At 39.0% G+C, this 16,983-nt stretch overlaps 1 protein-coding gene across 1 annotated transcript in view; it reads left to right on the top strand.

Annotated features, from left to right (window-relative positions):
* LOC106086659 (uncharacterized) overlaps nucleotides 1-16,983 on the top strand; it is a 243,113-nt gene that overhangs the window by 212,192 nt on the left and 13,938 nt on the right. The window contains exon 8 of the mRNA XM_059369555.1: nucleotides 232-480. Coding sequence (XP_059225538.1) covers nucleotides 232-480 — 249 coding nt within the window. The remainder of the gene's footprint in view (nucleotides 1-231; nucleotides 481-16,983) is intronic.

Raw genomic sequence — 16,983 nt, 5'->3', positions numbered from 1 at the left:
AAGAGTATTATTTATAGTCGTAATTGAATAGGGTACTAAATATATCCTTGGTGGTGGTCATCCAAAGTTCGTCAAGACCGAACTAAATGTGTTTTTATTTTTTGCTTCCCTCATAAAGTGAGAAGAAAACTTTTTGAATACACCTCGAACTATCCTTTTTTTCATTTTACTTCTTTGGCTTAAAGACCATTTAATTAAAGCGTTGATTTGTTTATTGTATTGTTTTCACAGGTTCATTGGCTGAAAGCGGTAGCAGTGTTGGCAAGTCTCATTTAGAATTATTGGCACGTCAAACGCACAAGTTAAACATCAAGTCATCGCCTCCGTCACCGTTGTCTCCAGCATCATCTTCACCGTCACTGTTGGCCATGCCAGCATTGACAACCACCAATGCCAATGGGGAAAGTTGCCAATGTCGTTGTTTGCCATACCTGAAAACATATCGTGAAGATCTCGGCATTTGTGTTGACGATATACATGGTGAGTATGTTGACAACAACAACAATATTAACCATAAACAAAGTTGTAAACCAACCACAATAATGCAACAGCAGCAGAAGCAATAAAAGAAAACTGTTGGAAGAAGAAAAAAAAACGAGAAAATGAAAATCCATTTAAACAAATCGTAATAACGCTACAACTCCAATGCAATTCGACTTTTGCGTAAAGACAAAACAAAAGTCTGTAACTAGAGGGAAAAGTTCGTGTCTTAAGTCTTTTGTTTGGTGGGAAGAAGGCACCAATCAAAAATGAGCAGACCCATCAATGAGAAATCCCACCAGAGAAGTTAAAACACTGATTTTTTTCTTAGCCTTAGCTTGACCACTAATGAAGCAGAAAACAATTTGTCCGCATTTGTTTTTGTTGTTGCCCAAAAGGCAAGAGACAATTTTCTAATTGCAGCATATTAATACACATTGGCTAGCCGGTCTCAGACATTGACCACCAAAGCTTTTGTCTGTCTTCACTCAAGCATTCATCCATTTAGTTTTTATCCCTCAGGCTATTAAACACTGCAAAGACAGGCTTTTTGTCTGCTGAATTAACCACACACAAAAAGAAAAAGTGGTGGTGGTGATGCCTCTTCAACAGTTTATGCCAATAGAGCAGCAAACATGCAATCATTTCATGAGCTTTCAATTATAGCAATTTTCTTCGCTTTTCTATTGATTTTGTTTGTGGCGCTGTGGTTTTATTTCATAGCCACCGTTGGTGTAGAACCTCTTGTGCCAACACGACTGAGAATAATGAAGTCAATTTGCCTACCAAGGGCTACTGGTTGCCTAGGATAATTGAATGCCTTTTACGAGCCAAAATGATAAATAATTGTATATATTTTGCATTGCCACTCTGGTTCTTTGCTGGAAAATTGCGAAACTATCATTCATAATCTGGCATATTGATATTGATAAATATGGCAAAAGGAATGGAATAGGAAAATTGATGTTGAAAATAATGATGTTGGGTAATTTTCATACAAAATGTCATAAATTTCATCAACTTTGCATATCTACACCGATTTTGGTGAAATTTTGCAGTGCCTTTCAGATAGGTTTTAAAAAAATCCGTACCGAATTTCTGCAGATCGATTCACAACATTGTGGTTACTAATACTTCATAAAGGTACATCGCTCCATTTCTACATATGAGAGCTATTTGTGTGTTCGTCCTTGGAAAAAAAGTGATTTGTGGACAATTTCATATCAATGGGATTAACAAGTAAGGGCGGACTACAGTCGGGCAAAGATGTCCTTTTTATACCCCACCCCACCCTACTACCCGTTCTTACACGTTATATTTTTTTACAAGTTTTTTTAGATTTTCTCCCACTGTGCAATGTCGGTGTGTATGTCCGTCCATCTGTTGAAATCACACAACAAACTTGAAAAATTAAGATATTGAGCTGAAATTTGGCAAGAATCGGTATTTTTCTAAACGCAACTTAAGTTGTTGAACGGACCAAATAGGGCCATGTTTCGATATAGCAGTTATATAAACCAATCTGCCGATTTAGGATTAAATGTTCATAAAATACGCATTTCTGACGCGATTGCGCTGAAATTTGAAACAGTGAGTAGTTTAAGGCATCCCGTCATTCGACCCAAATATGGTTCAGATCAGACAATATTTAGATATCGATTTTGCCACTCCACCAAGACAAGAGCCTACTGTCCGCAGTTTCCATACTCGTCAGTTAGTCAGGCTGCAGGTAGGCCATAGCGCCTTTGAGCATACTGATATGTTTGGCCTGTAGCTTCTGAAGCTGATCACGTTGTAACAACCTGAACAGAGTCCTTTCGGCTAATTAACTGACGTCTAGGTCAATCGGCTGTACATAGTAACAATAAGCAATAACACCAAGGGCTGCGGAGTCGGGCAATTTTTATTTTAACTCGACTCTGACTTCGGTAAGATTGCTCGACTCCGGTATCGACTCCGAGCACTTAATTTTTATTCAGTTTTTTTTGACAACATTTAAAAAAATTAAAAATTGACCTTTTCATTTTCTAAGCTTATATGCTTTGTATTACAAAAAAAAAATAGTTTTCTTAACATTTTATGGCCATATAGCGAAAAAAACTAGATTTTAATAACTTTGTCATAAAACCGAACCTGCTTATAAAAATAGTACGTTTATCGTCAGCTGACTCGGGCCCGCTCCGCTGCGCCTTCTTTTACTTTATATGCAACAAAAGTTTCCTTGAAATATTTATTTTCAACAATTAAAGATCTTTTAGTGAAATACCATGCTAACTTGACCAACAGTTTGACAATATAAGTGCCTTTGTCTGAATCCCATATGATCTTTATTGGTCTATGAATTAAAGTTTGGATGTAAGGTGTACTCCATTCTTAAAATACTTCATTTCAGACCGATATTCTCATCATGTCTGATTTAGGGGTGTTTTCAGGGGAGAGGTGGTCCCCCACACACTTGGCCCTGAAAAAATTTCAGCATCGTGCTCTTCTCTAAAATACCATTTATTTAAACCCCATATTGTCATTGTCTTAAGAGGAGTTTACAGGATGAGGCGTCCCCCAATCACATGGCCCCAAAATAGGTTATCAAATTCGTTTTCTAATCTCAAATACCTTTCATTTGAGCCACATATTGGCATGGTCGAAAAATTTTAACCCTTTGGGGAAGGGGTGATGCCGTAAATACATGGTCCTGCATTTGGATATCAAATTCGTATTCTACTCCCAAATACCTTTATTTGAGCCCCATATTGCGATGGTCACTAAAAAATTGCTGTTTGTGGGGCATTTTGGAAAAGGGGTAGACCCCCAGAAAATTGGTCCCGAAAGTGGGTATCAATTCTTGCTCTACCCCCCAATACCTTGCATTTAAAGGTAAATATGCCAGATTTAGGGGTGTTTTGGGGATTAGGGGGCCCCCAATACTAAACCCGGAAAATATATATGTATCATTTATTTTTACCCCATATTGTCATTGCCCTCAAAATTGGGTGTCAAATTCGTTTTCTAATCTCATTCAAACTCCTTATTGCAAAAGTCAGCAAATATGTCCGGTTTGGGGTATTGACCCTAAAAACTATGAATATTTAGTTCCACTCTCTTTAAGACCCAAATTGTCTTGGTGAGCAAATACGTCCTATTTGGGGGTTGTGGGACGTCCTCTAGACAGTTGGTCCCTAATGCTGACATTAGATACGTGGTATACTCCCACATACCTTTAATTTGAGCCCCATATTTCCATAGTCGGCAAACATGACAGGCTTGAGGGGTGTTTTGGGTAATGGGCGGCCACTCAGTCAGTTTGCCTTGAAAATATATATTGGATCCGTGTTCCACTTTAAAAACCCTCTTATTTGAGCCTCATATTGCAATAATCAGCAAATACTTACTATTTGGGTGGTGTTGGGGCTCCATAGACACTTTTCCGAATATTGATATCAGATTCGTGCTTTACTCCCAAAGACCTTTCAGTTGAGCCCCATATTGCTATGGTCGTAAATTTGTCCCCTTTGGGGGATGTTTTCAGTGAGAGGCCCCACACACTTGGTCCCATATTTGGATATCAGATTCGTATTCTACACTCAAATACCTTTTATTTAAGCCCCATATTCCCATGGTCAGTAAATAAGTCCTGTTTGGGGGGTGTTTTGGGAAAGGGGTGGACCCCAGAAACGTGGTCCCACATTTGGTTATCACCTTTCATTTGAGTCCCATATTGCCATGATCGGCAAATATGTCCGATTTAGGGGTGTTTTGGGGCTTGGGGTGGTCCCCCTAGCACTTGGTCCGACAATTGGATATAAGATACGTTTTCTTATCCTAAATACCTTTCATTTGATTCTCATATTGTCGTGATTGGTCTAAATATATGTTTGGTAGGTTTTAGGGGCAGCCCCCCTAGGTACCCCATCCGAAATTAGGATACCAAATTTTTATTTTTAGGATACTTTATGAGAGCACACAAAATTTCGCTTAAAACGCAACATCCATCTCTTAGATCTGGCGTTTCTGAAAATTAGAGTCAGGGGGAGGGTCCGCCCACTTCAGATATCAAAAAATTTAGTACCCTATTTTCACCACGGGGTGATTATGCACCATCTGTGTAAATTTCAAGAAAATCGGTTCAGCCGTTTCTAAGCCTATAAGGATCACACAAACATACAAACAAACAAACCTACAAACAAACACAAATTGATTTTTATATATATGATATCTGCCAAAAAGACCAATATTTTGTTCTACAAAATTGAATAGTGACATATATATTAGAACACTCAATGTCCGTGCCGAATTTGGGTGCCTAAGTTATCCAATTTTCACCGGATTGTGAAGAAATGGGATTTACATATATACCCGAGGTGGTGGGTATCCAAAGTTCGGCCCAGCCGAACTTAATGCCTTTTTACTTGTTTTTGGGTACTTTTACCCTCTCGTAGTAAATGGGTAAAGTCAGTCTACCCAGTTGCAGTTGCAAATTGGTCATTTGGTCCAGATTGATTTTAGTTTATAATACTGAAAAAATTTTAATTTTCTTACTTTAATTGGCTATGACAGAACATTTCTTCCACCAGCCGAACGTAGAATAGCGTTTCAAGCGCCTCGATCTTCTAAAATCTCTGACAGCAAGTTTCGAGGTGTCTCTTATCACTTGATCTTTCCATTGGGCTTTTGCTCTTCCCGGTTGCGTTTACGGTTTGCCTTCAAAAGTCTACCTTGCTGGAGCTTCTTCATCCATTCTGACAACATGACCTAGCCAATGCAGTCGTTGTATTCTCATACGTGTAACTATGCGATCGTCGTCATACAGGTCATGCAGCTTGTGGTTCATACGACGTCTATATTCTCCATTAACGCAAACTGCTCATTATATTTTACAAAGAATCTTTTTCTCAAACACTCCAAGCACTGCCTCATCTGCTTTCCCAAGTACCCATGCCTCAGAACCATATAACAACACGGGTAGTATCAGTGTCTTGTATAGTGTAAAGATTACACCTGTTTGCTAATATTATTCTTCGCTTACTTTCAAAACTGATTTTATTCGTTTCGGGCACGGCGGTGCCGAGGTAGATAAAGTTACTGACTGTCTTAAAGTTGTGGTTCCCAACTTTCTCCATTTTCTTTATCTGCTCGGTTGTGCAAGGCTTTTTGGGAGTTGAAACCATCCATTTCGTCTTATCTCCATTTACTGCCAGACCCATTTTCACTGACTCTTTTTCGATTCTTTCAAAGGCTGCAGTTACTACTTCCGGTGACCGACCTATGATTTCAATGTCGTCGGCATCACGTCGACAAAACACTTTCCAGAAATCTCTACTACTAAATACTAAATAGAGTCTTTCTTGTTTACGTATTTGTTGAGCCAGAAGTAAGCCTCATTGCTGAACACAATTTTTCAATAAAACAAAGAATTCCCATCGAGCTGTTAGCACGAACATGACGTGAACATAAGAACATTTTTCAGCTGTGGTTTTCCCCTTACTAAAGCTGGCTTCATACGCTATGCGGCACACCGTTCGGACTCGCCAATAGAAAGGAGACCCTCTATCATTGAGCTTTGACGGAATTAATAGTAGTAACTGGCACGAATTAAAAAAAAATTGTGAATTTCTCCACGATGAAATGGCAGAATATACTGAACACTTTTCACTTTCACAGATTGTCTTTGAATACAAATAATAACCAGTGTTGGCTCTCCGTAGAACTTAGCTCATAAAAAATCATATTTTATATTTTTAAAGGCCGCTTTCTTTAAATAAAGATGCCTCTTCAAGTTATGCCGACATTATGAAGCGCAGTGTCAACCGATCTGCCGTCGATATATGCGTTCTGGACTTTGAAGAAATTATCTCCCCTAGCGTGTCTCTTATATAAAAGTCCAGAATGCTTTCCAACGTCTGGACGAAAAAAGAAGAGCGACTTATTCTTCCCAAGTCCTTGGTCGCACATCATTGATTCCCTTCTTTCGGTAATAAAGAGTACCTTCACACTCCCACACGATAAAGGTACACCTATGTGTACTTAACACAAACTAGAATTCAAGGACGTAGCCAGGGGGGGGGGGCTATCAAGACCAAGCCCTTATCACAAAAAATTTATATTTTTCGAATTTTAGTATACGTACGTTTATTTGTGTTGTAGTTCTTTTATGCCCCGCCACCCCAAATAAAAGTCCCGGCTACGTCTCTGCTCGAAACAATACGACACATCTATAAGCTACAAAGTCAAAGCCCTCCTGTAAAATCATAGGGAAGATGCCAACTAGCCCGGGAGACTAATAAGGTTTAAATGTATATAAATAATGCCCGATGAATGCTCTCATGGGTCACCAAATCCTCCCTCAAGACGTTCATGCAATTGTCTTCTTCAGGCTTCAGTTACCTTCCTCCCTGATGCGCAAGACCACAGTCAGTAAAGTGTGTCTCTGGAAATTTCCCGTATACGGAACGTCCTTGCAATCAATCTTCTTAATCTCGAGGTGTCCTTGATACTCAACAACTACTCTGTATACTTACCAACTTCCACTCTATTGGACTTTCTTTATTTCTTCCTAAGACCCTCAGGGTTCCCTACTTGTATGTAAGAGAAAAATTATAGAAAAACTACCTATTAACGAGATAGAGAGATGAAGAAATCTAAGCAAAGAGTGGAGAGCCAGCACTTTTCTGACATACATTACCGCGCATGCAGGATTTCCTTCGTCGAAACCACTCTGTTATCGAAAATTTTGTTTTTCCATATTTTTGAAGTTATCTCTAGTCCAAAAGATAGCGACTCTTCTCTTTTTCCCACTCCCACTTCATTTCACTTTCACTACCATATTTGTTTTTAATTTCCAAGACTGATAACATTACCACATATTTTCAAAGATTTTTATTTCATTACCACAAAGCATTTCTCATCACATAACAATGTGGTCGTTTAAATTAAATGGATGTTTGTTGTTTGCTACTTGTATTGTAGTTATTGATGTGTACTCTATATTAAGCAATATATGATTGATGTAGATACGAGGGAGATCCTAAATTCACCAGGTCGATAGCGTTAATGACGGTGCCAAGATGAAAAAGTTTCTCTCAAAAACCCATGTCCAAACTGAAACGTTAGAAGACGACATGGAAGTGAGAGTAGAAACAACGGAGGACGTGTTGAGGCTATTGATGAAAACGCATTTTCCACAGGATACGACGGGAAAAGGCAAGTTATGCGACACCTAAGACCTACAGGCCTATAAGCCTTACGGCCTTTCTACTCAACACCATGGAGCACATTGTGGATACCATGATAAAGAGTACGACATTCAGCGAACTTTTTAAATACAAACAGCATGCCTATGTCAAGGTAAGGTCCGTGGAGACTGCCCTGCCCGAGGTTCTGCAAAAAATAGAATAATCCTTCGATGTCAAAATGTACACACTGGCGGTTTGCATTGACATCAGGCGGACGTTTAATAATGTGCGGACCGACACAATGATCCAATCCTTAGACCAGTACCGGGTGGACCAGGTCCTTAGAGATTGGATAAACCAAATGCTGACAAACAGATGTATAAATTGCGGACCCCATGACATAAATATTAAAGAAAAAGTGGCACAAGGCACACCACAGGGGGGCATTTCATCGCCACTCCTTTGGGTGACCACCATAAATAACTTATTACAGGTGCTGACTGAGGAGGGATTTGAACCCGTCTGCTAAGCAGATGATGTTGTAATATTTCTTAGGGTTAAGGATCCGAACCAGCTATGCAGAAGGGCCGAAAGAGTCTTGCATATGGCATATGACTGGGCTAGACCCAGGGGTCCCAGTGTTAACCCAGAGAGGACTGAAATATGCTTGTTCACGAGGAAAACCAAGGTGGGCGAATTTAACGCTCCAGGTTTCCTCAATAAGACGATTTCGATATCTGACAAGTTCAAATACTTGGGAGTGATCTTGGATAGGAAACTTAATTGGAAGTGTCTCATTCAGGAGCATACTGAGAAGGCTCACAGATGTTGGGCACTATGTATACGAATCTTAGGCTCGAAAGGGGACCTGAATCCGAGGATGGCCAACAGACTTATAAGACGAACGTGTTGTGGATACCATGATAGAGGGTAGGACATCCGACGACTTGCTCAAATACAAGCATCATGCCTATGTCAAGGGAAGGGTCGGTGAAAACTTCTCTGCACGAGGTGTTGTATAAAATACAAGAATGCACAGTAGTGGAATGCTTTGACATCGAGGCGACACTGATCCAATTCTTAGCCAGTACAGGAACAGATGCGGAAATTGTGGCCATGCCACAAGGGTGCATTATGTCGCCAATCCAATGGTTGACCCCATGAATAGCTTTTATGTTGTAATACTTCTAACGGGTAAGAATCCGAATCAGATATGCGAAACGGTCTTGAAGATGACATTCGATTGGGCAAGACCTAGGAGTCTCAATGTTAACCCAAAGAAGACTGAAATCTATCTGTTCACAAGGAAGATAAAGGTAGGCTAATTTGACGCACGATTTCGATATCTGACAAGGTCAAATACTGAGGAGATGATGACCACGCCCGCTAAGGCACTAAAGACTATTCTAAGTATCCGAACCATACCAAACAGACTTAATGTGCGGCAGCTATGAGACTTAAGGCGATGGGAGATTGGATTGAAGATGGGAGCAGCTCATACCATCGCGGTATAATCGAGGCGACGATAGGAAATCTGGAAGGAAGGGAAGAGATTTCCGATCGGATACCTGAGACGACAGTTGAGGTCAAGTGCAAGGCACCGATGCCAGCGGCACAGTCTTGGACTTACGGAACCCTTATATTGCCGTCTGGAAGAATATGTTATACTGATGGGTCAAAGCTAGGAGACAGAGTGGGCCTCGGGATTTACATTGAGAACCCAGGGTCTGAGATCTGTTTTAGACTGCCTGATCATAATACGGTCCTGCAAGCGGAGATCCTGGCGATCACGGAATGCGTGAGGTGGTGTGTTTCTAACGCGAGGACATCGAGTGTGAACATCTTTATGGACAGTAAAATAGCCATAAGGGCAATAACAAGCTGGACGGTAAGATGACGAACAGTCTCGCAGTGTAAGAAGGAGACTAACGCCTTCTCTGAGGATAGCACCATCCGCATCGTTTGGGTGCCGGGCCTTAACGGAGTAAGGGGAAATGAAAGTGCAGACGATTTGGCAGGGAAGGCCAGAGAACTGCCGTCGATAAACTTGGTTAACCAGAAGCCTTCCGTGTCGACGCAGTCTGAGTTAAGGGAATGGGCGACAAACAGACTATTACTGAAAGTAAATAAGAAGGAGGTCAGTATAGATTTTGGGGTCGTAACGGGATACATAACGCCTTCTCTGAGGATGGCACAATCCGCATCGTTTGGGTCATAACGGCGTAAGGAGGAATGAAAGTGTAGACGATTTGGCCACCGGACTGCCGTCGATAAACTTGGTTAACCCGGGTCGACGCAGTCCGTCTTAAAGGAGTGGGCGACAAACTGAAAGGAAGTAAGAAGGAGGTCAGTATAGATTATGCAAAATCGGTGCGGCAAATGGTAGCATGTGTAGGGCATGTGGGGAAGATGATGAAACGTTTGAGCATTTCCTAATTCATTGCCCGGTTTTCGCGGCCAACAGACAGCGGTACTTAGGTGGGGACACAATACCAGACATGGACCAATTTAGGGGAGTGGTATGGAAAACAATTAAGGGTTTTGTAAGAAGCACGGAATTCCTGACCTAAAATTTTCTTTTCGAGGTTGCTTTTTAGTTTTTAGAGCGCACAAAAGCCTATTACTGACTAAGGTGTATGTCCATAGTGACATGGGGCGGATTAACATCTGCACCCCCTTTTCAACCTGACCTAACCTAGCTACTTTTGGCACTGCCCCGGTACATAAGGTGTCATTTAAATTTGATTTAAATTATCATTTTCATTGCGATTTTAGATTTTCTTTTTAGCAAATTTTTGTGAATTTTGGTTTCTTATAAATTTTTTTTGTTGAAATTAATACAAAAAAAAAACAGTCAGGAAGGGCAAAAGTCGGGCGATGCCGACTGTATCATACCCTACACCTACCCTATAAGTACAATGTGTGAAGCTATATCCAATTCTGAAACAATTTTGATGGACTTTGGCGGATGTTTTCAGACGTGTTATTAAACAATCCCTATCAAATTTTAGCAATTATGTTCAAACTGTAATAATTGCGGTTGAAAAATTACAACATTATTGCAAATTACCCAAAATCTGATAAAAATATATATGGGAGCTATATCTAATTCTGAACCGATTTCAAGAAAACTTCTCAGATAATGTGGTAGTCGTCGAGGAAAGCGTTGTGCAAAATTTTGGCAACATTGGTCAAACAATGCACTTGCAGTGGCTCTTGGGGTGAAAATCTAACGATATACATATATGACAGCTATATCTAAATCTGTGCCGATTTCTATGAAATCCATCAGTAATATCTAGAGTCATAAGACAATCCTTCCTGAAAAATTTCAAGGGAATTGGTTATAAAATGAGCACTTTCTTGCAATATTTCTCAAAATGGGACTAACATATTGAGTTGCCCAAAAAGTAATTACGGATTTTTTAAAAGAAATTAAATGCATTTTTAATAAAACTTAGAATGAACTTTAATCAAATATACTTCTTTTACACCTTTTTTCTAAAGCAAGTTAAATGTAACAGCTGATAACTGATAGAAGAAAGAATGCAATTACAGAGTCACAAGCTGTAAAAAAATTTGTTAACGCCGACTATATGAAAAATCCGCAATTACTTTTTGGGCAACCCAATATATATGGGAGCTATACCTAAATCTGAACCGATTTCAAAAAAACTTCTCAGATACTGGGGCAGTCATCGAGGAAAGCGTTTTGCAAAGTGCTGGCAAGATGGGTCAATAAATGCGCCCGCTGTGACTCTAGAAGTTTAAATCGGGCGAAACATACATATATGGGAGCTATATCTAAATCCGAACCGATTTCCATGAAATTCACCAATAATGTCCAGAGCCAAGAGAAAATCCTTCCTGCCTTATTTCAAGGATTCGGTTAACAAAAGACCATTTTATTGCAATATTACTGAAAATCGGATGAACATTTATATAGGAGCTATATCCAAATCTGAACCGATTTCAATCAAACTTCTCAGATATTGTGGTAGTCGTCGAGGAAAGCGTTGCACGAAGTTCTGGGAAGATTGGTCAATAGATGCGCTTGCAGTGGCTCTAGGAGTGAAAATTGGGCGATGCATATATGAGAGCTATATATAAATCTAAACCGATTTCAATGAAATTCATCGGTAATGTCGAGTATCATAAGAAAATCCTTCCTACCAAATTTCGAGAGAATCGGTTAACAAATGACCATTTTATTGCATTATTACTGAAAATCGGACGTACATATATATGGGAGCTATATCCAAATCTGAACCGATTTTTTTCAATTTCAATAGGCTTCGTCTCTAGACCGAAAAACATGCCTGTACCAAATTTGAAGACGATCGGATGAAAATTGCGACCTGTACTTTGTACACAAATTGACATGGACAGACAGGCGGACGGACAGACAGACAGACAGACTGACATAGCTAAATCGAGTCAGACAGTGATTCTCGATCGGTATACTTATCAATGGGTCTATCCCTCTCTTCCGTTTGGGTGTTACAAACAAATTTACTAAGTCATAATAACCTGTACCACAGTAGTGGTGTTGGGTATACTAATTTGTAGCCTTATTATAATTCGGACAAGCCCAAATTCTGCGGGAAGTTCCATTTCATTCACCATCAAAGTGTCTAAATGAAAACATCTTGTAACATGATATCAGATGAACTCTTTTTTGCCACACATATTTATCTTACAATTTATCTACGATTCACTTTCCATTTCATTTTAAACTCCCAGATAACTCTCTTCTTTTTTTTACAAGCGTACCAAGTCCCATTTTGTATTGGCAGCATCGCAAACATAGTCGTTGTTGGTCGCGATGTTGTTATGCTGTTAATTTACTTTATTTTTATTATGGCCGCATATAAAATTAAATTATTTCCATTTGTTTTGGTTTATTGTTATGATATCAGCTAAAATGCTTCACAAAAATATAAAACACAACAAAACACATGATTGCGACATTTCTTCTTCTTTTCTTTCTATAGAGTAAATGCGGGAGAGATGTCTGTAGTAATACCGAAAAAAAAAACAATAAAATACCAGAAAAAAATTCTGCCTTTTGTTATGCCAATCGTAGTTTTCTTTTCCATTCCTTTCCACATTGCTTCACAGTACCAAAAAAAAAAAAAAAACGCGCATAACTCCCTCACAGATATGACAGTGCAAAAACCGCACTTAAAGATACACCAAGATATTGGGCATGGGATGGGAAAATTTTACTGCAAATTAAATTTAACTTCAAATGAGATGCAGTTGGTGTGGTTACAGCTGTTGTCTTTTTCGTTTGTGGCTGATTATAAAACTGACACATCGTAAACTTCCTTGTAGGCAAGACTTAATTGTGGTGTGATGCTCAAAACAAAAGACTTAAGACACACAAATATTATGCAAGGGGATGTGGGCACCCATAGTGATGCAAATTGCACAAAATGTGCCAATTTCGTAATAAATCTGATAATTTCAATTATATTTGAAAATATGTTTAAATTATGTGAAAATTTTCGTCTGATTGTATATTTCGAGTGGAAATGACATATAAAGACATAGCATAAAAAATTTCATTATTCTATGAAAAAATTTTCCAAAACTTTTTATTAAAATTTGGTTTGATTGCAATTTGACAGGCCCTCCGACAGACAGTCATATCCCCCAACATTCCACGAGATGAGTTCGCTAAAATCATAGATAGTACAGTGAATGATGCCAGTCTTCGCAGACCCGTCATTATAGGCGAAGACTTTAATTCCTGGGCAACAGATTGGGGAAGTCGTAGGGCAAATGAGAGAGGCAGAATGCTACTAGATGCGTTAACAAGGTTAGATGTAGTCCTAGCAAACACTGGAGATACGAGTTCCTTTAGAAGTACGGTACTGGTACGGAATCAATAGTTGACCTTACGTTCGTAAGTTCCGGCCTTGCAACGAGACTGAATTGACAAGTGAGCAAATACTATACGCACAGCGACCATCAAGCTATAATGTTGGAAATCAGAAGAAGAACTACGGACCTGACAACTACAACCAGACACAAATTTAAGAGATGGGCGGTAGTTCGACCTGGGATTTTTTGAAGAAATATTTTGCAGCTACCCAATTGAAACAGACGACATAACAATTACGGCAGAAAAAGGAACAAAAGCCTTTAAAAATACATGCGACGAATCAATGCCAAAGAAACGATTGAGTGCAAGTAGAAAAGAAAACTACTGGTGGAATAGCGAAATAGCAGCTTTGCGAAAAGACTGCCTCAAGGCGAGGAGGGATATCAAAGACACAGAAAAGAACTTGACACGACCAATATCATCATGCAAGAAGTGAATAACAGAAAGCAATTTCCAGAAGAAAAACAGATTGCTTTAAGGATATATAAAAGGAGCTGACTGAAAACCATATTGTATGAGAAATTACAGGATACACAGAGCTACCAAAGTACAGATAGTGTCTGAGAAAGTGGAGCAAGGCTATTATTGAGCCGGGCTCTCATGGCGAAGTATAACAAACTGGCAGTTCCGCGGGATTGGAATAGAAGATGAGGTGTGGTTTATTACGTAGAAATAGTTTCGAAATTTCCACAGCTACAGAGATGGAAAAAAAATACAGCAACAGATACGGACAGACATACAGTTAGGAAAGACATACAAATTCAGCCAGATAAATATATATACAGACAGCCGGACAAACACAGAGGGACAGATAGATAAAGACAGCATTAAAATATATACATACTAGCCGACCCGAGCCCACTCCGCTGCGCCTTCTTTAACTCTCTAATAACTTCTCCCCCCTTCTCGGTTTCTGGCGTTAATGTTCTTCTTTGGGGTAATGTTATCATTAGGGGAGGGATGGCACCTCAGACTTTCGACTAAAATATGGATATCAAATTCGAGCTGTATTTTCAAATCCTTATAATTAGACCCCCATATTGCCATGGCCGGTAAATATAAACTAAGATATGATGAAATAAGATATCAAATTCGTTGTTTATTCCCAACAGATATGAAGTTCAGTTTAGGGGGTGCTTTAGCGCGTACCCTAAAACACTTGGCTACAAAATTGGATATCAAATTCGTTTTCTACTCTCAAATGCCTTTTGTTTGATTCCCATATTGTAATTAATTGTAAGGTCAAATAACCAATTTGACGTATCTTTAGGAGGAAAAGCGCCACCTAGACTTGAACGCAAATTTTAATGTCATATTCGTAATCCACTCTCTAATACCTTTTATTTGAGTTCCATATAGTCATGGTCGGCTAATATACCTATTTGGGGGTGGGCGATCTCCCATTACTTGAACCTAATGTTTTATGCCATATTTGTAATCTAATGCCTATTACTTTTCATTTGAGTTCCATATTGACATGAACTTCGAATATATCTGTTTAGAGGGGTTGGGGGGCCCTGCAGGGTACTTAGACCAAAATTTGAATACCATATTCGTTTTCCGGTCTTCAATACCTTTCATTTCATACCCTTATTGTGCCAAACGGACCACTTTCGGATATGGGTGGCGTTTTTAGGGTAAGGGGGAGGGTCCGCCTCCACCCGATATCCAAAAATTATATATCCAATGTTTCCTTCCAGACAAACGTACACAATCTATGTAAATTTTAAGATAATCGGTTCATCCAGGTAACATATAGTCATAATGGGTCTAATGTCGGGATGGATGAGGGATGGCGTGACCCCCCACACTTCGATCTGATTTTGTAGGCCAGATTCGAAATCTACTCCCGAATACCTTTCATTTGAGCTCCATATTGAAATGAACGTCCAATATATCTGTTTGGGGGAGTTTTGGGGTTGGGCGGCCCGATGGGTACTTTGACTCAAATTTTAATACCATATTCGTATTCTACTCTCCAATACCTTCTATTTGATACCTATATCGTCCCGATCGGTCCACTTTTGATTTTGGGCTGTGTTTTTGGCCCCCTTCCGATACCGAAAAATTATATAGCCTATGTTTCCTTCCAGACCAACCTACACAATATGCGAATATTTCGAGAAAATCGGTTCTGCCGTTTTTCAGTCTGTACGTAACAAACAAACCGAGCCCCATATATCCGTGATTGGCTAATGTACCCATTTTGGGCATTTTTAGGGGGTGGGGTCACCCCCTATACTTCGACATGAATTTATATGCCAGATTCGTTATCTACTCTCGCATACTTTTATTTGATACCCATATTGTCCTTATCGGTCCACTTTTGATTTCGGGTGGTTTTTTTGGTGGGTCTGCCCCTTTCCATTATCAATAAATTATAAAGCTAATTCCTACTTCCTGACCATATTCGTAATCTACTCCCGAATATCTTTCATTTGAGTCCCATATTGTCATGATCGTCAAATAAACCTATTTTTTAGGGGTTTTGGGGCTGGGCAGGCCCCCAGGTACTTGGACCCAACTTTTATAATGAAATTCGTTTTCTACTCTCGAATACCTTTCATTTGAATCCCATATCGTCCCGATCGGTCCAATTTTATTTTTGGGTAGTACTTTTGTGGTAAGGGAAAGAGTCCGCCCCCCTCCCGATATCAAAAAATAATATAGCCTATGTTTTCTTCCAGACCAACCTACACAATCTGTGATAATTTCAAGGTAATCGGTTCAGCCTTTTTTGAGTCTATACGGAACAAACAAACTTACAAACACAAATTGATTTTTATATATAAGATATCGCCTGATTTACACTCATTAGGTAAATTTCACTAAAATCGATTCAGATTTGAATTTGGCTTCCTTATAATAATACCACCCACGTTTCAATAATGCGATATGACTGTAGTTATATCTAAATCGAAATTGATTTTGATGAAATTTTGCCTCTGAAATGATTTTTTTTGTTGAATTGTATTGTCGTCGCTCTCTAGAATTCATGTAATAATTTCTTATTACTAAAGAAATAATCCATAAATTTTTTATGATTTATTTTTTTAAATAAATCAAAAAATACTTCCAAAAATATTGGCCTAAATGCATTGTTATGTTTTGTTTCTTTCATCGTTTAATTGTGTTGTATCAGTGATTATTTGTGATAGTTTGTTTTTAATTCTTTCTGACGAAATGCGATGTCAAAACATATAATTAGTTGAAAAACTATTTCCGTTCCATATATTTTGGTTTTATGAAACAAAGACTGGCAAATAGCATTTGGAAGTTGCACCACCTACAGAGAGCACTAATATGTACTTTTCTGTTCGACAATTAATTGTTGGTCATGTACCCAGAGTGAGTTTTTTTTTTCTTTTTTCATTTATATGACACACCAATTAAAATGATTGCAGTGAAAGTGTAAAAAAATGATTGATTTATGATGACAACAAT

Source organism: Stomoxys calcitrans, chromosome 5 (assembly GCF_963082655.1).
Source record: "Stomoxys calcitrans chromosome 5, idStoCalc2.1, whole genome shotgun sequence".
Classification (NCBI taxonomy): domain Eukaryota; kingdom Metazoa; phylum Arthropoda; class Insecta; order Diptera; family Muscidae; genus Stomoxys; species Stomoxys calcitrans.
The sequence above is the reverse complement of the archived record's forward strand: the minus strand, read 5'-3'. Positions and strand labels throughout refer to the sequence as shown.